A 25,636-nucleotide genomic window follows, 5' to 3' on the forward strand; every position below is an offset into this window, starting at 1 on the left:
TGAGCCCCCCAAAACCAAACCAAAACAAAACAAAAAAACCCGATGAAGGGCCAGAGATATTTCATGGAAGTAGGGCGTTTGCCTTGCATGCAGAAGGACGGTGGTTTGAATCCCGGCATCCTTCCTGAGCCTTCCAGGAGCAATTTCTGAGCGTAGAGCCAGGAGGAAGCCCTCAGCGCTGCTGGGTGTGACCCAAAAACCAAATAACAACAATAACAATAATAAATAATAATAAATTCAATTCAATTCAATTCAAAAACCCGATGGTCGAGACCAAGAGACCTTCTTAGCACTAATTCCCAAGCAGCCACAGCAGCGGGTAAGCACTCGCCAGGACCTCGAGGGAGGAGGGAAGGAGAGAGGCCGGTGCGGGCAAAGAAAGACACTGGAGGTAGGAGCATCCGGAGTAGAAAACAAGGGATCCATCCAGGTACCACCTGGGTGTGGGCGTGGCCCTGTTGGTGTGGGCGTGGTATTGGGCGTGGCGGGGGCTGTGTGGGCGTGGCCGGGCGGGGCAATGTGGACGGACAGCGCCTGGGGGGGTCGGGTCGGGGGCGAGCTAGTTGGGCGGAGCCTCGAGGGGGCGTGGCTTCGGATAGAGTGTGGGCGGATCTTTGGCGGGGTCGGGCCGGGGGCGTTGTGGACGGAGGGAACCTTGAGCCGGTCGGGAGCGGTGTGGGCGGGGCCTGTGAGGTGTGGGCGGGGCCTCTTAGGGGCGGGGCCTCGCGCATGCGCACCGCGTTCGCCAGGCACCCTTAAGGAGTGGCACTTTTTAAAAGTGCAGCCCCAAGGCCCGCCCGGACGCCGCCGCCTCCTCCACCACTTCGTTGCGCGTCTTTGCTGAGTCGAGTCCCCCTAGTCCCGGCCGTGCGTGCTCCCCCTAAGTTCCACACCGCACCATCTCGGCCACACCATGCCGGTGAAAGGAGGCACCAAGTGCATCAAGTACCTGCTCTTTGGATTTAACTTCATCTTCTGGGTGAGTTGAGTATGGGGGGACCCACCCACCCCTAGGCCTTTGCACCCCCTTTTTCTGGGTTACTTTCTATAGGCTTACTTTTTTTAGGGTTCGTCCCAGGAGGGAGGAGAAAAGGGCTCGTAGGGGTCGGCAGGCTGGAATTACTGGGACCCATGGGGGGCCTGGCACAGAGCTAGGCCCAGGGAACAAATGCCAGGGGGTCCTGGGGTGCGGCCTCCATGCGGGGTGCGGGGGTAGAAGGGGATTGTGTGCTCCTTGGAGGAGTGGAAAGAGAGGTGGGATACAGAAAGACGAGCCTGGAGGGGTCTCCAAGTGGGTAGGGGAGGCCCCAAGTTGAGAGTTGGGCGCCCTAGCTTCTGCAGAAAAACTCCAGGGGGGCCCTCCCCCCAGTTCTTGCAAGGTTTAGGCTTCGTGAGAAAGTAAAACGCGTTGGAAAAAAGGAAAAAAAAAAGACCTGAAAGACTCGCTTGTCTTGATTCCTGCACCCCGCCCCGTCCTGGCGATAGGAATCTGGCCTGGAGAGAGAGTGAGAGAGAAAGAGAGAGAGAAACTCTGGGAGAGTTGGGGTGAGGACGGAGGAGGGCAGATGCCTATCGTCCAGGCGCCCCTGGTGGGTTGAGGCTGGGGTTTCTCCATTTCTGAGAGACTTGGGGTGCTAGGCCTCACCCCCTCCTTCCCCGCAAGCCACCCCGAACAAGCCAAAAGTTGGCCCAAGGAGAGGGGGAGCTCTACCTGGACTCCAAGCCGGAATGGGGGGGGGGGAACCTCCAGAATTGCCCTTGCAGTCCACACCCCGAAAGTGCCCAGCCCTGAGGAGGGTGGCCGGCCCCTAAGGATTCTGTGTTCTCCAACTGGATCATCCCTGCCCCTCCCCGGATCTGAGAATCTGAGAACCCGCCATCTGAGCCCAGATGCCCACCCCTCCCCTTATTGTCCCTCTGCTGGAGAAAGTTTGGAAGGGCAGCTCCAGCAGACCTCGCAGTCCTACCTGAGGATTGTGACGAAACTACTGGGAAAGGGGGGCTGGTCTCTGCCCTCCCCCCACAGCCCTGGGCAGGTCTCTTTTAAAAATTGGTGGGCGTTGAGGGCCCAGGTGGGTGGAGGGTCCGAAGCGGTAGGGCGTTTGCCTTGCACAAGGCCAATCCAGGACGGGCCCCAATTTGATTCCTGGCATCCCATTATAGTCCCCCCAAGCCTGCCAGGAGTGATTTCTGAACGCAGAGCTAGGAGGAACCCCTGAGCGCCGCTGGGTCTGACCCCCCCAAAAAAAAGAATTTGATGGGGATGGGAAGTGAGGGCAAGTGCCCATCCTGGCCCCATTCTCTGGCTAAAGTGATGAACCCCAAACTTGTGCAGTCTGGAGGGTGGTCCTAGGTGTGACTTGAGCTTGCATTGGGGTAGGGGGGGCTGCCTTGTGCCTCCACACCCTCCCCCGTATTCTCTCACCAGCCAGCCTTGAACTGCCTGGCAAGTTTTCTCTCACCAAGCCCTGGCACCAGAAAAAGAATGTAGGAGGGCGGGCTGGCCCCACCCTACCCCACCCTTACCCTTTAGGGAGCATTTAACTCTCCTCCTTACACTCTCCCTTGCCTAACTGGGGCAGTTTTGTGTGCTCTGCAGCTCTGCTGTCCGAGGCTGCTGTCCGAGGCTGGGTGATAGGAGACAGGTGGGCGGCCCCCAGAGCACTACCGGGGTGTCTTCTGCATCTGCTCCGACCTGCCACCCCCTCCTGCTTTCAGAGCCTCCCTGGCCCAGCCAGGTGCTGCTGATGAACTGTGCCATCTGGAATGGCCGTTTGGTTAGATTTCGAGTGGGGAGTGACTTTTAGAGATTGTCCAATCCTGTTCCCTTTTCCTGCCAAGAATCCAGAGTGGGAGCCGGCTCTGCCCTGTATCTGCCATCCAACTCTACCCCACCCCACCCCACCACAGGGACTCCTTTTTCCCTTTCATTGTGCCACCAGAGGAGTCCCTGGAGGAGGGTGGTGGACTGGCAGGGGGGCAGAAGGAGAGGGTGAAGCCCTCAACTTCTCTAGGACTGAGCAAGGAGGGAAATTGTGGCAGGAAGGAGTCTGGAAACATGTGGGCTTCTGCTTAGCAGCGTCTTCGCCTGTAAAACCCTTTTTCCAAGTGGTTGGAGGGCATCTTGGGACCCTGAGCTAGAAGCATGACCCCCTCCCCCCACCATCCAAGAGTGTTGGGGACTGGGCTGGGGTCATGTGGCAGGGAGAAAGAAGGGTCAGAGGCGGATCCATTGGTGATGCCAACGGGTTGGCATCTACCATACAAGAGACTGTCGGCCACCTGCCGCTGTATAGCTGGGTGGCAGGGGAAGAGAGAATGAACCAGAGCCAGGGAGATGGTTTGGCACTTTCCCTCCCACTGGGACTTTTGTTTAAGCTTTGGTGCCACACCCGGCAGTGGGGGGGGGCAGTGGGGGGGGCTTGCGGCAGTGGCTGGGGGGTGCAGTTACTCCTGATTCTGCATTCAGGAATCACTCCTGGCGTTGCTTGGAAAACCATGTGGGATCAGGGAACAAATCTGATCAAATGCACCCTACCTGCTGTATTATTATTCCAGCCCCTAATATTGAGATTTGGGGACCCACTATAGGTCTGAACATCAGGAGCTGGGTGGCAAAGGGTGCTGGGGTTGAGGAGGGTGTCCGTCGGAGATCTAGAGAGAAGACCACCCTCATTGACTGCCGTGGGACAGGTCTAGCAGTGTGGACGGGCCACATCAATTATGTGTTTTTCCCATGTCCACTGTGTTGCCCACCCCCCTTTGAACTCTTGTAAAAGCGGGAGTGGACCTCTTCCTGTTGCCAGTGGTGTTGAAAAGTGAAGGGTTGTTGCAATGGTGGGGGATATTTTTCTAATTCCCACCCCCATCCCCTGCCTGGGGAAATAGAAGGTCTGTCCTCACTTCAGTTGCATTAGACTCCGGGGTCAGAAAACTGGCCTGGGTATTCAAATCTGCCCTATTCCAAACATCCCCACGGCAAGTCACTTTCCTGAATGACTAACCCGTGGGTGGGGAGCAAATGTCCTAAAAGGTCTCTGCTGCCCACTCTGCAGTGACAGACCTCTTCGAGCTACCAGGTATAGGAGACAGGAAGCTGAAGGGGGCATGGGCACCCAGGCTCAGCCTTGCATTGCACCCTTGAGCTAGACTCTGGGGTTTCGTGTTTCTAGATCTTTGGTTTTGGGGTTTTTTTTGTTGTTGTTGGTTTTGTTTTGTTTTTAATGTTTTGGGGCCATACTAGATGGTGCTCAGGGCTTACTCTGTTGCTGCTTAAGAGACTAATGTGGTGCCAGGGCTTGAACCTGGATAAGCTGCATGCAAGGCAAGGACCCCTACCTGCTATACTGTCTCTCCAGGCCCCCCCACCCCTCGCCCATTTCCTGTTAACCACCATCTCCCCGCCCACTTGATCTCATCGGAGCTACTCTGTTCTTGGTTTCTCTGGGGGTCAGAGGGGTTGCTGGATCCTCATTTCCAGTTGAGCTAGATGAGCCCACACCAGGGGGCTGGGAGGCTAAGGGGGCCAGCACTGTGATGCTCAGGAGATGGTGAAGACACACAGAAGTCCCCACTATGAGCAGCCCCTTTCTGGCCTCTGTTTCTGAGAGTCCCAGAAGCTTCATTCCAGGCATGGCTGCTGAGAGCATCCTGTAACACATAGGCAGAGAAGGCCCTGAGAGGGCAGGGAGAAGGCTGACCATCGGAAGTGTGTGGCTGGGTGGCCTCAGTTGATAGCACATGGAGAGGGCTCTTGCCTTTGCAGGCAGTTGACCCAGGGTTCCATCTCAAAATCTCATATGGTCCCCTGGCACCACCAGGAGTAATTTCTGAGGAACAGAGCCAGGAGTGACCCCAGGAGCACTGCCCAGGTGTGGACCCAAAGAGAAAAAAATGGATACTGGCCAGAGCCACACCTCCTGACTTGAGCCCCCCCCTCCCCCCAAATAGTGTGTGAGAGGCTGGAGGCAGTACCCATTGAAAATGGTTTCCCACCTTTGAAACTGAGCTAGGCTGGCTGGGTGGGGTGCCCCCAGGGTAGGTGTCTGCCTCTCCCTGGATCTTTATGGCTTCCCCCCAGTGACAGTTGTCATCGCAGAGAGATGGTACTTGTGATTTAGAGGCACAAATGAATTCCTCTATACAGGCTCCAGGCACTGTTCTTAAAAGTGCAGTCTGAGGCAGGGTTTATGACTCAAGCTGTAGTAACTCACAGCCTAGCCTTTGTGGGCTGCGAGTTGGTCCTGGGAATTGGGTGTGGCCTCTATAAAAAAAAAAAAAACAGAAAGAGCTCTGGAGAGATATTATAGGGAGTTGGGTGCTTGGCCTTGCTTTTGGCTGACCTGGGTTCAGTCCCTGACACCAAGAGTCCCCCAAAGAACCCCCTGGAATGACCCGAGTGCAGAGGCAGGATCCCGTCAGTCCTGAGCTCTGCTGGATATGCTTCCCCCTGCAGCTCCCCCCAAAAAAGTAAAAAGTGACAGTCCACTGCTATTCCAAACGCCTCTCTCTTGAAGGGTGTGTCTCCAGCAGTGCTCAGAGGCTGTTCTGGCTTAGTTCTCTCTCTCCTTCTCAGTGGTGGTGTTCTAGGGCTTAGCTGTGCCAGGGTTCGAACCCAGGCCTCCTGTGTGCAAATTCTGCACCCACCCCTTTGAGTCATCGCCCTGGTCCCTTTGCTCTTCTGCACTCAAAGCTGCAGACTTATGTCTTGTTGTTCCCTGACCTGCCTCGCTAAAAAACAGCGCGCCCCCCCCCCCCCCCCTAAAAAGTAGTGTGCATCCCCCAAAATAAACATACCCCTCTACAGAGGCACTTTCTGCCACCATCACCTGCCGGGTCAGCAAGCTCGCACCTCTCTTTGAGGCTGGGTGTGACCTCTGTTGGCAGTGGCCTGCAGGGCATTGGGTGTCTACACTGGGTTTGGCTCATGTCCCATCTGAATCCATTTTACGAGGAGGCTTGGCTTCTGGAATTTATCACACTAAGCATGTGAGAGACTTAATAGCTACATCACACAGAAGCATCTTTTCCACTAAAAAGCACAATCAAGCCAGGTTTCTGGTTCTCTCTAGGATGTGTCTCAGATGAGGACCAAGGTCCCTGAGGTCGACAAAGGGGCTCCTGGACTTGCTCAGGGGTTGGGTCCGCCATACCTCCCTGAGCAGAGAAGACTGGGGAGCACGAGGGTAGTTCTTTCTGTCCACCCCTCCTCTAGCTCCAATGTGGAGTGGGGGGATCCTAGATACTTTCCCAGGACCCCCATTCCATTCCCAGGTCTTTGTGATGTTCTGAAAAGCAGCCTGCAGGACAGTGAGCAGTGACATCACTGTGTGGGGGTTGCCAGTCCAGGCTGGAGCTTGCGTTGGGGGGGACCCCTTGTCCTCATTTACCCAGAGAGAGCCTTCTTGGCCCAGGGAGGAGCCCGGGGAGGCCCAAAGGGTTCCCCCTGGACATGCTGTAAGTTTGTGTGTTTTGCCTTCCGACGCCAGGGCGCCTGCCGCTTTCCATCAGTGGAACAAGGCCTTGCTTGCTCCTGGCCAGTTTTCTTTTTCATCCAGTGATGGCGTGCAGCTGTGGAAGCAGCATCCTGTCTCCCGATGAGATAATTTCATAATAATTACATCCATTCTGCTAGGCCCCCCTCCCAAGGAAAGCCAGGCACGGCTGCTCGCGGGTATTTCTAAGCCCCTGGTCTGCTATCTTGTTTGACCTGAAGAGACTTAGGCATTTTGAGGGACTCCCCTGCAATCCAGAAAAAATTACTCTACCTTTCCCTATTTAGGGGGACTGTGGGCTTTCCCAAGCGGTGCTCTGGGGACCAAAGGTGGCTAGGAAGTCTCTGAGCCACCTTGTTATTTTTGGGGCCCACCAAGGCCACACCAAGCATGTTCAAAGGACCATGAGATGCTGAGGATCAAAGCAGGGTCTGGCATAATCATGTCCCAACACTTTTTTAATCTGGATATCCAAGGCTGGAGAGATAATACAATGGGGGTAGTGCATTTTCCCTGCATGTTGTTTGCTGACCTGGAATTGGTCCCCAGCACCACATATGGTCCCTCCTGAGCACCGCCAGAAGAGCTCTCTGAGAACAGTCAGGAATAAGCCCTGAGTATCACCAGGTGTGCCCTCCCCCCCAAAAAATAAAATCAAAAGATTTAAAATACGGAGATCCAAGGAGCTCATTAGAATTACGTTCATATATCTTCATATAGGTTTTTTCTCCCCCCCCCCCAGTTTTTTACTTTGTCCTGAACCCCATGTTTTTGACTTTAAGAGGCGAGTTGCCTCCGTGAAGGGTGAGAGAAGGTCTGCCCAGGATTGGGGGTTCTGAGGAAGGTGTAAAGGGAACCCCAAGTGCAGTGCAGGCTGGAGACTGGCACCCCACCCATCTCACCATGACTCTCCACTGAATCATGGCCCAGGAGTGATTTGACTCTGGACATACCTAATGAGTGCCTTGTCTCTCTGGTCTGCATCAAGAAACCCCATTTTATGAGCTTCCAGCCAAAGTGTGCTTCTTGTGTTGGCTTTTCCCAAACCTTGGCGACTTGTCTTTGTTGGGGGACAAAGGAGATAAGCTTCAGATACTTGCATGTGGCTTTCTCGGGTTTCATCCCCCAGCAGCATAGATGGTTCCTGAGCCCCACCAGGAGGTAAGCAGTGGCCCATGTGGCCCAAACCCCACCACCACCACCACACATACACACACACTTCGGAAAGTGAGGAATATCCCTTTTGGGGGAACATCTGGAGCCCACATTCACTGACTCCCCTGGGTTAGAGAGATCTGGAGAGCAGGGGCCTGGGGAGATCAGAGGGCATGTTACACCCTGGCACCACCTCTATGTATGCTCACTCCAAAACCCCAGCATCGTTTAGCCAAAGCCTGAATATTCCAGATTCAGTGGCAAATATCCCAAAGAATAGTCTTCAATGTTGGGTCCCCCTTAACTCCCCCAACAAAGAGAAGTTTTGCTTTGGAAGGGACATTGACTTGAAGAAAAAAGAAAAACAGATATTGTGGTGGCGTTTGTTTTTGTGTTTTAGTTTGGGGTGCACACCCAGCCATGTTCAAGGCTTATTCCTGGCTCTGTGCTCAGAAATCACTTCCGGCCATGCTTGAGGGAACTTAGGCAGTGCGAGACAGGCACCTTCCCAGCTGTACTATCTCACTGGCCCCAGAGATCATATTTCAGGGTCCTTCCTATTGATGCCTTCTGCCAGCATTTTCAGAAGAGCAGAGATAGTGGTTTCTGCTGGCTGTGCTAGAAAGAAAACTCTTCCAAAGAACCCAGAGCACATTCCAGGCGCCAGTGAACCCCAGCAGGCCACAGTGTGCCAGTCCATCGCTGAGCCTCCCACCAACTTGGGAGTCAACCCCTGGGCTTTATTTATAGCCCCCAGGCAGAGCTACAATTGGTGCTCAAGCACAAAAACAAAGTGCCTGGGTCAGAGCAGAAAATCCTCAACTGGAGATGAGAGGATTGTGGCTATGACTGTCACAGCGTAGCATTAGGATCAGATTTTTTTTTTTTCTTGCTTCTGATATGGATGGAATCATTGGCATTGATGAGTGATAAATCTGCTCAATCTGGAAAGGGGGGAAAAATTACCAGGACACCCAGAGTTAGGAACACACCGCTGCTTAGTTCAGCTAAGGTTGGGTATTTTGAAAAGCTCCGTCTTTGCTGCAGACTGAATGTTTGTGCGTGCTACTCCGCTCCCCGAATTCATCTATTTGCTTCTTCACAGTATTTGGAGTATTGCCACAGTCTTTGGAGGTGGGACTCATACGGAGTGGTTAGGCCAGTGCTTCTCAATTATTTTCTGTCATACCCCCCTAGGAAGAAGAAAACATTTTTTTGTGGCCCCCCACGCGACTGTAAATAGTATTTTATTAAAAAAAAAAACTTTAACCTGCAAAACAAAAATATATAAAATAATTTGAGCTGATTTTTTAATCAGAGGTGATGTCTGATGAATGGCTACAATGAGCACGTTTTGCAATGCATAGCTTTTCGAAGCGGGGTTTGAAGCAGGACACAGCAACTTTCAGCTCCAGAGACATACAGAGAATAAACACAGGGCTTAGTTGGTTATGACAGTGTTTGCCGAAGTCAAACACGCCCCCCTTTACAGGGCCCCTTTACGTGCCCCACTATTTGAGAACCACTGGGTTAGGCTAAGATGAAGGCATTTGGTGAGTGGCACGAGTGTCCTTGTAAGGTGTTTGGCCACAGTTGTGTGATTCAGGTGGCACCACAGGCTAGAAATCTGTTACATGGGGCCTTCCGGTTGGTGAGAAAGTAGGACTTTCCCAAGAGTGTGCCATCCCTGTAGTGCAAAGCCATCCAGTCTCTACTCTAGCACCAGGCCCAATCCGAATGTATGGGCCATCTCTTTGCTTCCAAATGAGTCTTTATAGTATTGTAGCATTCCTGTGAGCATGCTCCCTCACCTCTCATCGGCCCTTGATCCTAAAGGCTCCCCACTCCATTTCCTTCACTGACTCCCATCATCCGCTGCCTGGGACACCCTTCCTCCTGCCATCTGTGGAGATGCTGAAAGCAGGAGTGAGAATAATGATAATGCAGTGAGTTGCCTTACCTACAGCCAACCTAGGTTCGATCCCTGGCACCACAGAGGGAACTGAGCACTGCCAAGTGCCCCCCCCCCCAAAAAAAAAAAAACCCATAGTGATAGTTTATGTATTTATTGGTTTTGGGGGCACACCTGGTGGTGCTCGGGTTACTCCTGGCTCTGTCCTCAGAAATCGCTCCTGGCAGTCTGAAGAGGGGGACCATCTGGGATGGTGGGGATCAAACCCAGGCCTGTCCTGGTTGGCCATGTGCAAGGCAAATGCCCTATCACTGTGCTATCACTCAAGCCTCTAAATTTTATTTTTGAAATGTTGAAAGCAACCCCTCTCCAAGGGTGAAAGATCTCCCCATCCTCTTCCCTTCTTAAATTGGAGCCCCACCTCCCTAAGTAGAGTGAGACCCTGACAGCCCATCTCTGACAGAAGCTAGTTTCTTTTCTAGTGCTGGGAAGGGCCCCAGAGTGAAATGGGTGTTGTTAGCCTCCCTACCCCCCATGCCCAGGGATGGACCAGGAGCCTGTAGGGTGATCCTTAACTTACTTCAGGGACTTGTGTTCCCCCTCCTTGGAGCTCTGCTTGTGTGGGGGGCTTTAAGGAAAAGGATTTTTGAGCAGCTGCCACCAGTGTCTGTCTTTGCTGGACTGAGAGCTAAAGTGAAGCCATGTCGTGAAGCAAAGAGTGTGTGGAGAGTCTGTTTTCCCAAGCGGTACCAGGTGCACCCCAGCTTGCTGGCCAGCACGGCCAGTTGTTTGGCCACAGTTGTGTGATTCAGGTGGCACCCACAGGCTAGGAATCTGTTACATGGGGCCTTCCGGTTGGTGAGAAAGTAGGACTGGCCTGGGCTCTTGATGAGCCTTTCAAGAGAGAAGAGGCCCCTTGGGAAATAGTATCAGGTAGGATGAGGAGGGAACAGAGAGCAATGGAAGAAGAAAAAAATCCTGGCTCTGGAATTCCTCAGAGGGATGACAGGATACACAGTGGAGCAGAATGATGGAGACTTGGGGGCCGGGCGGTGGCGCTGGAGGTAAGGTGCCTGCCTTGCCTGCGCTAGCCTAGGACGGACCGCGGTTCGATCCCCCGGCGTCCCATATGGTCCCCCCAAGAAGCCAGGAGCAACTTCTGAGCACATAGCCAGGAGTAACCCCTGAGCGTCACAGGGTGTGGCCCAAAAAACCAAAAAAAAAAAAAAAAAAAAAAAAAAAAGAATGATGGAGACTTCAGGCTTTGCAGTGAGACTGTTCTGGAAGCAAGATCTAACTAGGCCCCTTGTTGGCTGTGTGATCTCAGACAAGATCTAACTAAGTCCTAGGCCCCACAGGAGTCCTGTTTACTAAAAAACAGTGAATGGTTCCTGCAGAAGGATCTGTTTGGGGAAAGGAAGGGATTGGGGCCCATTCTTTCTGGCCCAGCAAATGCTGTCTGTAAAGTAATAGATAGAAATGAAGGCCCAAAGGCAGGCAGGGGATGATCACAGGGGATGTGCTGGGTCTGGCACAGCCTTGGGGAACCCTGACCTTTGTCCTCTTGACTGGCCTGTGCAAATATTGGCCTGTGATTGGGAGAAGAGCCAGTTTATTGGGGGGGCCACTGCCAGACAAAAATCCACACATTGCTAGGCCTTGCCTGAAAGGGATTGGGGGGAAGGTGGGTAATCCTGGATATGAGAGAGAGGGGGGGGGAGAGAGAGAGAGAGAAGAGAGAGAGAGAATCTGTATCAGAGTCAGTCTGTGTGTATCTGTGTCCCCCACAGAACTGCTCCACAAGGCGTGTGTGTTTGTGTGTGCCTCAGACATCTTAGTGAGGCAGACACAATGGAAAACAAATATGTGTGGGGTGCTCTGGAATAGAAAGCTAAACATCCCCCACATCAGATGATTTTGGTTAAGATCAGAATGCCTGTTTTCAGTGGAAAAGGGATTTATGGGCGGGCTGCTACTAGGGTAGGCTCCGTGTCTGGCAGGCAGGCAGTGGAAACTCAGACAATGTCTTATTTGGAAAAAAGTCAGTCCTGCCAGGGACCCATCCTCTTGGTCCCTCAGCTAGTCCCTCATGCTAGCTAAATTTGCTCCTCCCAGACAGAACCTAACTCTGGAGGACTTCTTGGAAGGGAGGGCTTCTCCCCTCTTGCGCTTGTTCAGATCATGACAGTAAGACCAGGCGGTCCGACTGCTCCACAGACTGATAATAACCAGCTCATGCTTTGTGCGCGTGGGGCCTGGGTTCGACTCCCCTGCAGACCGGATCCGAAGCACAAAGCCAGGAGTACTGCTGGGTGTGGCCCCAATACAAAACCAACCAAAACCCAGACTACAAAATGATTATAAGGCCCTTCATTCTCTAGCCACTCCAATACCCTCAGAATGGGGACCTCCACCAGGGATGGCAAGCAGCTGAAATCTCTCTCTCTCTCTCTCTCTCTCTCTCTCTCTCTCTCTCTCTCTCTCTCTCTCACTCACTCACTCACTCTCACTCTCACTCACTCTCACAAATCTCTCTCACTCTCACTCTCTTTCCCTCTCTCTCACTCTCCCTCTCTCTCACTCTCCCTCTCACTCTATCTACCCCTCTCCCTCTCCTTCTTTCTCCCTCTCCCCATCCCCAATGGGGGCCTTTATAACTGTCTTCTAAGAGAATCATCAGAAAGGGAGGAAAGGGAGATCCCAGAGGGGAGTGGCTGAATGTGTGCTAACACCCCACCTGCAGGTCAAGCCCAATAATTATAGCAGTACTTTGTTTAAGGTCTTTTTTGGGGGGACTGAGAATACTTACGCTACAGCCACTGATGTTCAGGGTCTATTCCTGGCTCTGTGCCCAGTGCTTGGGGGTGGGGATACCATATGCAGGATTGGTTTTTTTGTTTTGTGTTTTGGTCACACCCCAAAACTCAAGGATTACTCTTGGCTCTGCACTCAGAAATTGTTCCTGGCAGTTTCAGGATCATATGGGTGCTGGGAATCGAACCCAGGTACACTGGGGGTCAGCCACATGCAAGACAAATGCCCTACTACCGTGTTATCTCTCTGGTTCCATATGCAGGATTGGGATCCTCATGTACAAGGCAAGTCCCTTAATTCCTGCCCTATCTCTTTGAAAATCTTGCTACTAACTTTACATATCTGATTTTTTATTATTTTAGTTTTTTGGGTCACACCCAGCAGAGCTCAGGGGTTACTCCTGGCTCTGTGCTCAGAAATCACTTCTGGCAGGCTCGGGGGACCATATGAGATGCCGGGATTCAAACCGCCATCCTTCTGTATGCAAGGCAAATGCCTTACCTCCATGCTATCTCTCTGGCCCTCATATCTGATTTTTTTGGTGAGATTTTTGTTCGGTGGCTACACCTGAACAGTCATGTTCAGGGCTTCCTTTTGGCTCTTTGATTAGGATCACTCCTGGAGGTTTTTTGGGGGACTGACCATATGTGGCGTTTGGAGACCAAACCCATATCTGCCAGTTCTGCAAAAGGCAAGTGGTTTGCCACTACACTATCTTTTCAGCCCCTGACTTTGGGGAGTGGGGAGTAAAAATAGATTTTATTTGGAGGTACTGAGGATGGAGAGGGAGAGGATGAGAGAGAAATAGAAAAGAATGTGCTCAAGCGAGAGCGTGGGCTTCTCCAAAAGTAGAGTCCCAAGTAAACAACCTAACATGAAGGCATAAAAGTCTACATCTCAGGGGGCCAATCCTGGACAGATGGTGGTTCAAATCCCGGCCTCCCATATGGTCCCCTGTGACTGTCAGGAGTAACCCCTTGAGTGCCACCGGGTGTGACCTGAAAACCAAACCAAACCAAAACAAAAAAGTCTACAACTCAGGCACCCGGTACCCAGGCAACCCATGTGCCCTCGTGTCTTGATTTAAAGTGTTAAATTATATGGTGGTGGAATAGACGCTCTTGAGGTCACTAAGTGGCCCTAAGAGGTAAAGATCGGGCACCTCACACCACCAAAAAGCTGGGATAGTCGAGGTGTTACTGTTGTATAAACTCGCCCAATTCTGTAAAAGAGCAGGCAGATGACAGCTGGGCCCTTTAAAAGTAAGCTCAGGGTGGCACAACCTGTTAGGAATACACTTTCCTGGGACCAGAGAGCTATCCCAAGGGGGCTGCAACACATACTTTGCATGCCCAGGGCACAGCTGAGGGAGTCCCCCCCACCTCCCAGAGTCTCTAGGAAGTAATAGGGAGTAGCTCTGGTGTGGCCCCAACATTTTTTTTTTTAAATACAAATTCCTGGAGGGAAGGCAGCATTGGAGATTCTCCTTCAGCCTGGCTTTCTTCATCTACCTGATCTCTGGATGCCATGTGGGGCCCACAGTACATAGGGCTTTGGGTTGTTCGCCAGGACAGGGACTATTTCCGAAGTTATGCTGGTGTCTGACTTCAAACTAGATAGAGCTGAGTACAGACTGCCCTTGCCTATGGCTCTCATGTGGGTTAAATCTGTCCTCGGGCCCTTGAGCATTCTTCTGAGTTCCATTCGACTGGCCCAGACAAGCACCTGCGTTCTTGTCCTCTGGCTTTAGTTCTCGGAAATCACAGAAAAGGAGAAAAGGAGCCCAGGGGATCATAGTCAGGGGCCAGAGTGATTGATACTACAGCAAGGAGAATACTTGCCTTACAGTTGGCTGACTAGGGCTCGATCCCCAGCAGCCCATATGGTTGCCCAAGCCCTCCAGGAATAATCCCTGAGTACCAATGATGTCCCCTCCAAAAAAGTCACTGGTCCCTACACCTGCCCCTCTGAACCCCCTAATCTCAGTTGCTTGGCCTCCACCAGAAGATAAGGGTGAGGCTCAGAGCCTTTTTCCTAACTCAGTTTGTCCAGACCATCCTCTTGTCTGCTCCCATGCCCCCCAAATGAAGATTCCACTCCTACAGCACTGGCTGAGGGAGGGAGGGAAAGTTCCTGGTGAAGCCCTCTTCTTGCTTTTGTCTTGAGCTGTTACTTAACCCCTAAGGTCAGAGTGAAGAGTATTACAAGATAACACCAACTGTAGCTTTGCTGCTCCTGTGTGAGTGGCTTCTTGTGGTTACAAGTAGCCAGTCTTGCACATCCTTGTGTCATGTACTTCAAGCCCCAGCCACTAAGGTCTTGCTGGAAGAGCTTTTAGGAGAGGAAAGACAGGGGGGGAAAAGCCTTCCAAAAGGCAGGCCTTAAGCCCCATGCTCTCAGCAGCCTTGTCTTGGGATCCTTTCTTTTCTTTTTTCTTTGGTCATACTCCGCTATTCCGAAAAGTGAGCTCAGAACTCCCACATCCCATAAGCAAAGCATCATATGCCTTTGTTCTTGCATGTCTTATTTTTTTATTTATTTGAGCTTATTCTTGGCTCTAAGCTTAGCTATCACTCCTGGTAGATCTGGTGGGACCATATGGGATGCCAGAGATTGAATTTAAGTCTACTACATGCCCCTCCCTACCCCCACTGTGCTATCACTCTGGCATTTGCATGTCTTCTTTTTTTTTTTGTTGTTTTTGTTTTTGGGCCACACCCGGCGATGCTCAGGGGTTACTCCTGGCTGTCTGCTCAGAAATAGCTCCTGGCAGGCACGGGGGACCATATGGGACACTGGGATTTGAACCAACCACCTTTGGTCCTGGATCGGCTGCTTGCAAGGCAAAACACCGCTGTGCTATCTCTCCGGGCCCGCATGTCTTCTTTTAAAAAAAAAAAAGTTTTTCTGAGAATTTAGTGTTTTGAGAAAGAGGTGACCCTAAGAGGAACATCTAGTGGCTGCAAGCAGACAGACAGGGAAGTAAGTCTGTGTGATATGTATGTGTGGTGTGTGTGTGGGGGGGGGGGGGAGTGTTAACCCAAAGTACCTTGCAACAGGGCCTCCTCCCTCTGACCTACCTGCCCACCCAATCCTATAGCTTCTCTCAGAGAAAGGTGCTTAGAGAGATCAGTGCATGTTTGGAGCTGAGTTCAAACCCCTGCTAGAACCCTTTACAGATTGGAGACACTGGGTTCTTCATCGTTTCCTTTCTTAATCTCATTTCCTTCCCCAAACTATCTCCTGCATTAGTGCCAGCTGCTCCCTCCACTCAGCCCAGCCCCTGCCCCCTTAAGGAGAACATTGAACAGGTGCATTTTCTCTGTTGGCCAGGACTCAAAGCACTTTTGCTTGGAATCCAGAGGACCCCAGAGCACGAGAAAACCCACGCCCCTCCTCTGGCTTTATGCACCCCAGCTCAGCGTTTAGAAAGCTACTTGAGGGTGACAGTCCCCAAGAGAAGGAGCGCTCAGCCTCCCCCTCCAGGATGGCTCAGCTGAAAGGAAGCGCTAGAGCTGAACTTTGCAGAACCTCTGATTGGGGTTGGGAGAACTTGCAGGAGTGAAGCTAGTGGGTGTCACCACCCTCAGGTCCCTCTCAGAGCCCAGGAGGGCGGCACGTTGGCCCACAAGACCAGCTCCCATCTGAAGCCAATGCTCTGCAGACCACACACAGCTTTGCCTCCTACACGGTTCGCCCATTGTTTTTGAGAGTATGGGCTTCCTCCCAGAGCCTGGGGTGCTGAACTAAGATGGGTGTTTCTGTAGCCACCGAGAGCCAGGACAGAGGTCCTGCCCCCTTCTCTGGGCAATCAAGCCTTTTTTTTTTTTTTAAGTCTTTGTTTTTGTTTTTGTTTTTGGGCCACACCCGGCGTTGCTCAGGGGTTACTCCTGGCTGTAGGCACGGGGGACCATATGGGACACCGGGATTCGAACCAACCACCTTTGGTCCTGGATCGGCTGCTTGCAAGGCAAACTCCGATGTGCTATCTCTCCGGGCCCTTTTTTAAGTTTTTGGAGCACACCCAGTGGTGCTCAGGAGTCATTCCTGGCAGTGCTCGAGGGAACCATATGGGATTTTAGGGGTTGAACCTGGGCTGGCCTCTTGCAAGGCAAACATTCTACCTGCTGTGCTATATAACTCTGGCTTCATTCAGACTGTCTTCTGTATTACTACTGTTGGGAAGGGAGGGACTGCTCCTGGGAATCCTGAGGGGTTTGAGGTGCCGCATGCCATTCCACTGTGGTCTCTGCCCAGCCTGCTTGGCAGCTCATCCAGTGGCTTTCAGTCCTGCCAGGAACAGTTTGCTGTTGTTTCTGGTTTGATTCTTTGGGGGAAAGCAGGGGACAAATTTAGGACCACGCTTGTCTGTGCTCAGGTCCTGTGCTCAGGAGACCATATCTGGAACCAAGAATTTTATCATAGTTGACTGAGTGCAAGGCAGACACCCCTTACCCACTATACTATCTCTGTGGCCTGCTATTGTGTTTTTTGTTGGTTATTTTGTTTTGCCTTTTTTTTTTTTTTTTTTTTGGTTTTTGGGCCACACCCGTTTGACGCTCAGGGGTTACTCCTGGCTATGCGCTCAGAAATCACCCCTGGCTTGGGGGAACCATATGGGACGCCGGGGGATCGAACCGAGGTCCGTCCTACGCTAGCGCTTGCAAGGCAGACACTTTACCTCTAGCGCCACCTTCCCGGCCCCCTTGCTTTGCTTTTGATGCTAGGGCAGCACCGGATCACACACAACTGTGCTCTGAGCTTACTCCTGGCGGTACTCAGGGAACCTGTCCTATATAGTGATGGGGATACAAATTTTGGGTTAGCTACATACAAAGCAAGTGTCTTACCCACTCAGACTGACTCCCTTTTACTCTCTTCTTCCCTCCTCCATCTCTCCTCCTCCTCTCTCCTTCATGAGGGCAAGTCCCATGATTCTTCCCTTCTGGTGGTTACAGTGGAATTTGAGGGTGCTGCTTGCTGGTTGGGTGGGTATAGAGCAGGACTGAGAAAGGGACAACCCAGGATCTCTGATCTTGCCCCAGGGACTTTGTCCTTCCAAGCGTAGCTTGGCCTCCACAAGGAGTCAAGGAAGGAGTGATCCAGCTCCTGCCTGTTCTTGCTGGCAGGACCCTGCCCAGCCTATGCCTGTGCATCAGCCCATCCCCTGAGACTTGGCATTGGGTGGGGAGCCAACGTTGCCATGGAGACAGGGAGGCCCAGAGCCCACAGGTCTGGGTGGCCTGGCTTGTTTTTCAGTGTTGGAGCCTGTGTGAACATAGAAGCCCTTCTCTCCACACCCGGGGCAGGATCTGTATGGGGAGAGTGGGTTGAGAAAAGTCAGGAATGGAAACAGCCATCTCCATTGGGTCCCATTATTGACTGCTAAGTGGGTCCCCCTCCCCCAGGGGAACAGTGAAAAACAAACAACAGAGGCTGGGACTGAAGAGGGAATGCGGGAGCCTTGAGGGTAGGAGACCCTGATCTGACCACTGGACCGCTCCAGCTCCCTAGAGCTGCTGGGTGTGTCCCCCTCTACAAAATAAAAACAAAACCACATATGTTCCAACTTCCCTGGCCAGTTGAAGTGAGGGAAAGTGAGGGAAGTGAGAAGGTGAAGTTTCCTCATCTACCTTTCCATTGCAAGGTCATCCACAGGAGCAGGGAAATCTAGGAGAAGGCCCTGCTCTGGCCAGTCCCATCCTTCTTCATGAAGGGGACCCTATGGTACAAGAGAAGATAGATGGAACTCTCTCCCCTACCTGGTCATTCCCCTTTCCACCCAGGACACCCCGTGTCACCTGTTAAGAAACATGGTCCTTATTCCTGCCCCTGGCCAGCACTGCTGGCTATGAGCCTCTTGAGTAGTGCTATGGGTTAGGGTCAGAACCATTCCCATGCAGACATGAGTCCCACATGGAAGCCATATGCACATACCACTACATATGCCCACAGATACCACCACACACCAATCATCACATACTCACACCCACCACACACACCACCACCATGCATTCTCACACCACACTTTATCTCCCTACATAGCACACACATACCACAATTTTTACGCCACCCCCTACACACACACACACACACACACATCTCTATAACATACACCCATGGCACATTATGCCCACACAAATAACACCATCATGCCATATTTGTGCACATGCGCACGCACACACACAGACACACACAATCTCACTCACCAGCTCCTCTTCCCTTCTCACCACCTCATGGGTCTGCAAGTGGCCTGCGGTGACCTGCCCAGACCACGCTGCCCCAAGTTTGACTGGAACCAGCTCAGTGGGACCTCGCAAGCTGTTGTGCTTTGCCCCGTGATGCCTTCTGTGGCCAGACAGTTTCCTGTGACTCCAGGGCACGTCTCTGAGCCTGCTCCCACAGCATGGAGTGCCACTCACTGAAATTCTGATCTCTGTGGTGGAAACTCCCTGAGTGGTGTATTAGGAAGGTGGGTTGGAGGTCAAGGCAGGGCCCTGGGGTTGCATTTCCTGGGGAAGAGATAGATCTCAGTGGGGAAGCAGTGAGCTTGGATAACTAGGGCAGGGCCGGGAAGCACATGAGAGATTTGTTTGAGAGCCCTTTGACCATTGAATAACTGAGGAGGAGGAGGAGGAGGTGCTGGGTGTCATGGCCTTACTCTGCCTCAAGATCAAAGCAAAGGGTGGGTTACCAGCTCAGGGGGTAATGGCCAAAGTAATCAGAGGGAGCATTGAGGCTGAAGGAAGTGATGGTTGGTTTTTGTCTCCTTATAGCAGGAGATAAATCCAGCTGTGTTGGCCAAGTTTGGCACTGGGTGGGAATGGGTACTGGAATGATAGCACAGCAGGCAGGACTCTGCACTTCCCTTGCATGCAGCAGACCAGGGTTTGATCTCTGGTATTCTTCCATCAGAGCCAGGAGAGACCCTTGAGCATCACCAAGTGGGAAACCCTCCCCCTCCCAAAAAAAAAGACTGGCTCAGGGCAGAGGAGAAAGGTGGATAACAAGGTGGATCTAAAAGGAGAAAGGGAGGGGCTGGAAAGATAGCATGGAGGTAAGGTGTTTGCCTTGCATGCAGAAGGACAGTGGTTCGAATCCCAGCATCCCATATGGTCCCCCAAGCCGGCCAGGAGCGATTTCTGAGCGTAGAGCCAGGAGGAACCCCTGAGTGCTGCTGGGTGTGATCCAAAAAATGAAGAAAGGGAATGCAGATAGAGACTTTACTTGTATTTGGCTTTTCATTTGCCTGGGTGTTGGGGCCATACCTGTCAGTGCTGAGTGTTACTACAGTATAGTATGCCTGGTTCTTAGGGTTTTTGGTGCCAGGGATTAGATCCAGGGTTCACAAGCATGTAAGACCTTGGATCCCTCTCCCCAGCCCATACTTTTTTTTTTTTTTTAAGCCCATACTTTTAGTCTTAGAACAGCCCTGGATCTCCAGAAAAACTGCAACAACAGTAATTGCAGGGGCAGGAAGAGTTTGTCCTTTCCAAACCTCTTCTGGGTCTCGATTTTACCATCTTGACTTTGCCAAGAAGCCAACATTGGCGCATTACCACTGGTCTTACTTGGCTTCTTGTTTTTCCAGTAAGGCCTCTTCCTGGGCCAAGCTCCCATCTACCATTGCCACAGGCCAGCCAGGCTCCTTAATCCCCTGGGTCTCTAGCAATCTCTGTCTTTTCGTGTTGCTCATGGCCTTGATCATTTGGAGAAGTGCTGAACAGTGTTTCGTAGCAGGCCTCCCTCCCATGTGGGCCTCTCGTGTTTTTCTCATGCCCATCTTCAAAGGGAAAAAAAGAGGATCCTGTGTAAAGTGGTGAAGAAATTCAAGTAAACAGATGGCAGGGGGTGTGGTGGGGGTGTGGGAGAACAATCCCTTCTCTCTGCACTGCTGTTTGGAGTTTCCGGTCCCAGAGCAGTGAGGCTTTTCCCAGAAAACCCAGAATTCCTCACTTCTGCTTTGGTTAGAGGGAGAATGACTTGGGTAGACAGGGCCGGTCCTTGGGCTGAACACAGCAGCGTGGATCCTTCCACTGCTGGCCAATTGGCGACCCTTGTCAGGGAATTATTGCAAGGGGCAAGCTCTCTTTGGAGAAAGCTAGCAATTTTCTGGGCCTCCTGGACCCCTACTTTGCTTATTTTACATAGCTCCTTAGTAATTGATTTGGCATTCATTTTTGTTTGTTTGTTCCATTTTGGGCCACACCTGGCCGTTCTCAGGGATCACTGCTAGCAAGCTCAAGGGACCCTATGGGGTACCAGGGATCAAATCCAGGTCAGCCACATGCAAAACTAGCGCCCTCCGCATTCTGTACTGACATTCTGGCCCCCAATACTCATTTGTTTTTTAAAGGTGGATGATCTTTCAGATTTTTGCATGTAATCCAGTAACTAAGGGGGAGGGCAGGGGGCGGGGATAAGAGGCAGCCTGGGGGGAGCCCAGCAAGGCCTCCCTAAAAAGAGTTTTCTGGAGGAGCAGTGCTGCCAAGCTCCCAATGCAGCCCTGGGAGCAATGTTTAAGTGGCACCAGTGATACCTCTGGCCCTTTGACCCCAAGCTGACTGCAGTAGTTTCTACGAGAGCATTTCAAAGAATGGGGCCACTCTTGGCTCGCACAGCCCCACCTTAGGTCAGTTATCTCTGTTCAACCCACAAAGGCAGCAGTGTTTATATGCCTGTGACTTCTTGAACCCCGTGACCCAGCCTGCCTGGACTTTTCCCTCCCTCCTGACGGATTTCCTGAGCCTCCCTCCTCCCCCTTGCTTAGCTGGGATCTTTAGCATAAAACACCAGATCTGCTGTCCCTACTGTGGCTGTGGCTCCAGCCTTTTTCCCCATCCTGCTACCAAACATCAGGAAATGAGGAGACTGACCAAGAGACACCTGAGGCCTTTGTCCCTTCTGGTTCCAGTCTTCCTGCCACATTGTCCCTCTTGCATTTGTCCTTGAAGACAAAAGAAGTTGATTGGCTGCTTGCATGTGAGCTCAGGATCATGGCCACTATGGAATGCAGGAAGCCTGGGAGTTGGAGCAATAGATATAATACGGCTGATTTATTTATAGCTGGTTATATAAGGCAAGAACACTTGCCTTGCTTTGGGGTCATCCCCAGCACCCCATGGGATCCTCTGAGCCCTGCCAGGAGTGATTCCTCAGTGTAGAGGCAGAAGTAAACTGCCAGATGTGGCCCCCCCAAATCAGGAAATGACAGGAAGTCTTCTTGCTGGAAGTCTCTTTGGTAGACTTGGACCTGTCTAAGGACAGAATTTTTCCTGAAAACACCCAGCCCCTGGCCAGGAGCACCCTCTGCGCACATGGCCACTCTCCAATGTCTTCTCAAGCTTATGCTCTTGGATGGGTTGTCTACAAGCTTCTTGCTAATGACTGACTTAAGAACTTTGCTGACAGAATAAGGATTGAGAAACAGGAAGAATAGGATAACTTGAGGAACAATGTAAAGTGATAAGTGTCAAGTCTAGGGCCAGAGAGATGGCATAGGGGTCAAAGTGTTGGCCTTACACACAGGTGACCCCAGTTCAATTCCCAGCACCTACATTGGGTCTCAGGTGCGACCCAACTCTACACACACACACACACACATGCAGACAAACACACTAATAAGCACAAGTCTCAGCAGGAAGGACAGGCAAGGACACTGCTCCCATTCGGTACCACCCAGGCAAGAAAGAACCAGGGGAAAGTTCTATGACTAAGCACCACCCAGGAGGTGGATGTTACGTGTGCATATGTGGGTGTATTTGTTTGTGAATGAGTATTTACTCGCTTGTGAAATTCCCATTGCAGAGGGTTGGGGTTTACATGCTGCTCATACCCAATAGGACGCCGTGGCCTCCATCTTCCTTTCTCAGGGGTTCTGGCTGGCTCTCCTGATCTTGAGGGGAGAGGAAAGAAGTGTTTCCATTTGAACTCTAAAGCCCCAGAGGCAGTAGGCTAGGTCTTGCCCACTGCAAAGTCCAGACTGATTCCGGGGTGCTGCCCAGTGGGCCCTCATGTCTAGACTGAATGAGGCATGGCCTTTGCTCAGTGAGCAGGAACTTCGGTCAGAGCCCACAGCTCCCAGGTTCATTTCTACCCCTTTAAGCTAGGCTTTCCCCCTCTTCCCTACCCTGGGGCTCTGGCATCATGTGCTACTTTCTGGGCAGAAGCCCAACGACTGTCCCCAGGGTAACCGGGGTACTTGCTGGTCTGGCTTATCCCACAAAGCCCAGAAAGGGACCTTCCCCTACTCAGCCATAACATCTCCTTCAATATCCAATATCACACCCTTTAGGCTTTCAGCCCCACTTAAAGGGCAAGGATAGAAGCGGGAATGTGTATGGGAGCTGCAGAATTCTGAGCTGGGAATCAAGATCCTCCCTTTGAAACTCTCCACAGCAGGGCCTGACTCGCAGAACAGCAGGCAGGACATTTGCTTTGTAGGTGGGCAACCCAGGTTCAATTCGTAGTACTCCATAAGGTCCTCTGAGCCCCTCCAGGAGTGATCCCTGAGCACAGAGCCATTGAACACAGCTGGGTGTAGCACTCCCCCGAAAAATAAAAGAAAAACCCACCCAATAGCAGCTCTTGGCAAAGGAGTCAGGAGACATCTGTTCTCCTGCAGGCAGAGATCTTGGGTCTTCCTCTACACCCAGCCACTGCCAAGTCACGGGAGGAGAAGAGTGAGGCAGGAATGAAAGAACGAGGCTGTGCTGGCTGTGGGCCTCCCTGCTCCTGGGGCAGAGGACCAGAGCAGGGCTCTGACACAAGCGCCTCTGTTGGGGCAGTGAGGGGGCTCTGGGGGAACCTGGGGCCTGGGTGTTGGCCTGGAGCCCACCATCTCCTGCATCTTAGCCAACCACAACAGTGAGTCAGTCTCAGTATGTCCTGGTACCAGTGCCGGGGGGGAGCTCAGCTGGCACTGGGGGTTGGGGGGAGAGGCCATGGCAGGAAACAAGCAGCTCACTGGGCAATGCCCGGGCTTGCCCTGTTTCTGGTCCAGCATCTCAACTTGCCCAGCTCTGAAATGGGATTGTAAGGGAACTGTAGGGTGGGGAGATGGGTGTGTGGCAGATCCCAGACTTACAAAGCTCATGCCTGCGGGCTGGTATTAGGCTGGCATTGAGCTGTTCAGTTCATTCATGTCCCCAGGTGGAGGGAAGGGAGCTGAGGCAATTTTTGTTTTTGTTTTTGCTTTTGGGTCACACCCAGCAATGTTCAGGGCTTATTCATGGCTCTGCATTTGGGAATTATTCCTGGCAATATTAAGGGGCATATGGGATGACAGGATAATCAGGTCGGTTGCATGCAAGGTAAAAGTCATACAGTACTGTACTATGGCTCCATCCCCAACCCTTGGCCTTTGTAATCCTTTTGTCATGTGGCATATAAAGTAGGGCATTAGATAGGAATGAATTAAAGCAGCAGTTGCTCACTTTCCTGTAGTAACCCCCTGTCCTACTAGTTGGTCCCATAGTCTCATGCAAAGCCCTTCTCCCACGTATATGGTTTTTACCTTTAACCCCGAGTTATAGGATTCCATGATGCCCCTGGTTGAGAAACACTGGTTTAAAGAATTGGTATGGGAGCTGGGAGAGACCTAAAAATTTTAGAGCACATGCTTTGCCTGCATGAAATCTGAAACCCAATCCCAGGTCCAACATGATCCCCTACTTCTGGAGCCCCAGCCCCACCCTGCCTCAGCACCCTTGGGTGTGACTCTGGTAACTCCCAGCATGGTGGGGCCTAAGCTTCATTATGTTACTGAACCCAAATATTGACTCTGCATCTAGTTGGCCAAGTATCACCAGGAATGGACTCTGTATTACCCCCCTACCCCAGCACTACTTGGGAGGTCCCCCTTTCCCAAAACTCTCAAGTATAAAGTGAAAACCCCAAGTCCAAACCAAGAGCACTGCCCATTCTCCCCTACCAGAATCTTGTGCCTTCCCCCCACTTACCATGTATGACCGTGACAAGGCATCATTGTGCCCTGCAGCTCATGGCAAGGTGCACTCATGATGCCCAACATGAATGATATCATATGCATGATACTGCATAGCTGTCCCCACTATGGAGTGTTCTTGCTCCCCAGAGCCCCCATGCAAGTCACACCCTTAAGCTTATAGGATCCACTTCTGCCTGACAGCTTTCAGGGGTCTCAAACTCAATTTACCTTGGGGGCCCGCAGGAGGCAAAGTCGGGGTGATCCTTGAGTGCAAAGTCAGTAGTAAGCCTTGAACATTGGGGGGGGGGTGTAACCCAAACAACTAAAACAAAACAAAACAAAAATAGATTCCTCTAGGGCAGGGCCACAAAATGTTGTACGGAGGGCCATTTGCGGCCTCGAGTTTGAGACCCCTGGCTTAGATTAACACTCAGCACCCACCCCCCTGTCTTGCAGCTTGCCGGCATTGCGGTCCTGGCCATTGGACTATGGCTGCGATTCGACACACAGACCAAGAGTATCTTCGAGCAAGAAAATAATCATTCCAACTTCTACACAGGTGAGATGGAGGAGGAGGTACCACCTTTTACCTTCAGTGGTGGGACGTTCCCTGTTGAGACCTTGGACCTGACCACATTAGGCCACTGTACCCTTTCAGGCTTGGTTTCTGTGTCTTGTTGGGAATGTGCATGTGATTACTGACAAAGAGGTTGGTTTCTCCAGCTAGATCTGGCACTTGATGGGACCTGGGATGAAACGCTGCCAGTAAGGATGGCTTCTAGGAGCTCCTGGAGTTATTAACCTCTCAGTTTCATATTCATTTCATGTCTGGTTCATGTCTGGTTCATGTCAGCTTCCTGTCTTATGCCGGTTTCTTAGCAAAGGCCTGTCTTTTCCTTCTTTTCACAAAATGACTGCAAAGGGTGTGGTTTGTCTCTGCTCTTCAGTGGCCCTGAGACCGAGAGACCTATCTAGTCTATGACATAGCAAAACCTTAGGAGACTAAGTAGCTCAGATGACTTGTGTACATGCTATGCGTATGGGAGGTTCCAGGTTGGATACCAGAACTCCGTCCCTGGAATAGCCAGCCCCTGCTCCCACACCTCCAAAAGACAGACCAAAAAGTTATTCAAAAGTAATAGAAGTGGGCTGGAGTGATAGCACACGGCTATGACGTTTGCCTTACACACGGCTATCTAGGACAGACCTTGGTTTGATCCCCGGTTTCCCATATGGTCCCCCAAGCCAGGAGCGATTTCTTTTTTTCTTTTTTATGGTTTTTGGGTCACACCCGGCAGCGCTCAGGGGTTACTC

General features: G+C 51.9%; 1 protein-coding gene across 1 annotated transcript in view; it reads left to right on the forward strand.

Annotated features, from left to right (window-relative positions):
* The first annotated feature begins 739 nt into the window (after positions 1 to 739).
* Positions 740 to 25,636, forward strand: part of CD9 (CD9 molecule) — a 36,767-nt gene continuing 11,870 nt past the window's right edge. The window contains exons 1-2 of the mRNA XM_049772122.1: positions 740 to 979; positions 24,779 to 24,881. Coding sequence (XP_049628079.1) covers positions 914 to 979; positions 24,779 to 24,881 — 169 coding nt within the window. The 5' untranslated portion in view covers positions 740 to 913. The remainder of the gene's footprint in view (positions 980 to 24,778; positions 24,882 to 25,636) is intronic.

This window comes from Suncus etruscus, chromosome 4 (genome assembly GCF_024139225.1).
Source record: "Suncus etruscus isolate mSunEtr1 chromosome 4, mSunEtr1.pri.cur, whole genome shotgun sequence".
Taxonomy (NCBI): Eukaryota; Metazoa; Chordata; class Mammalia; order Eulipotyphla; family Soricidae; genus Suncus; species Suncus etruscus.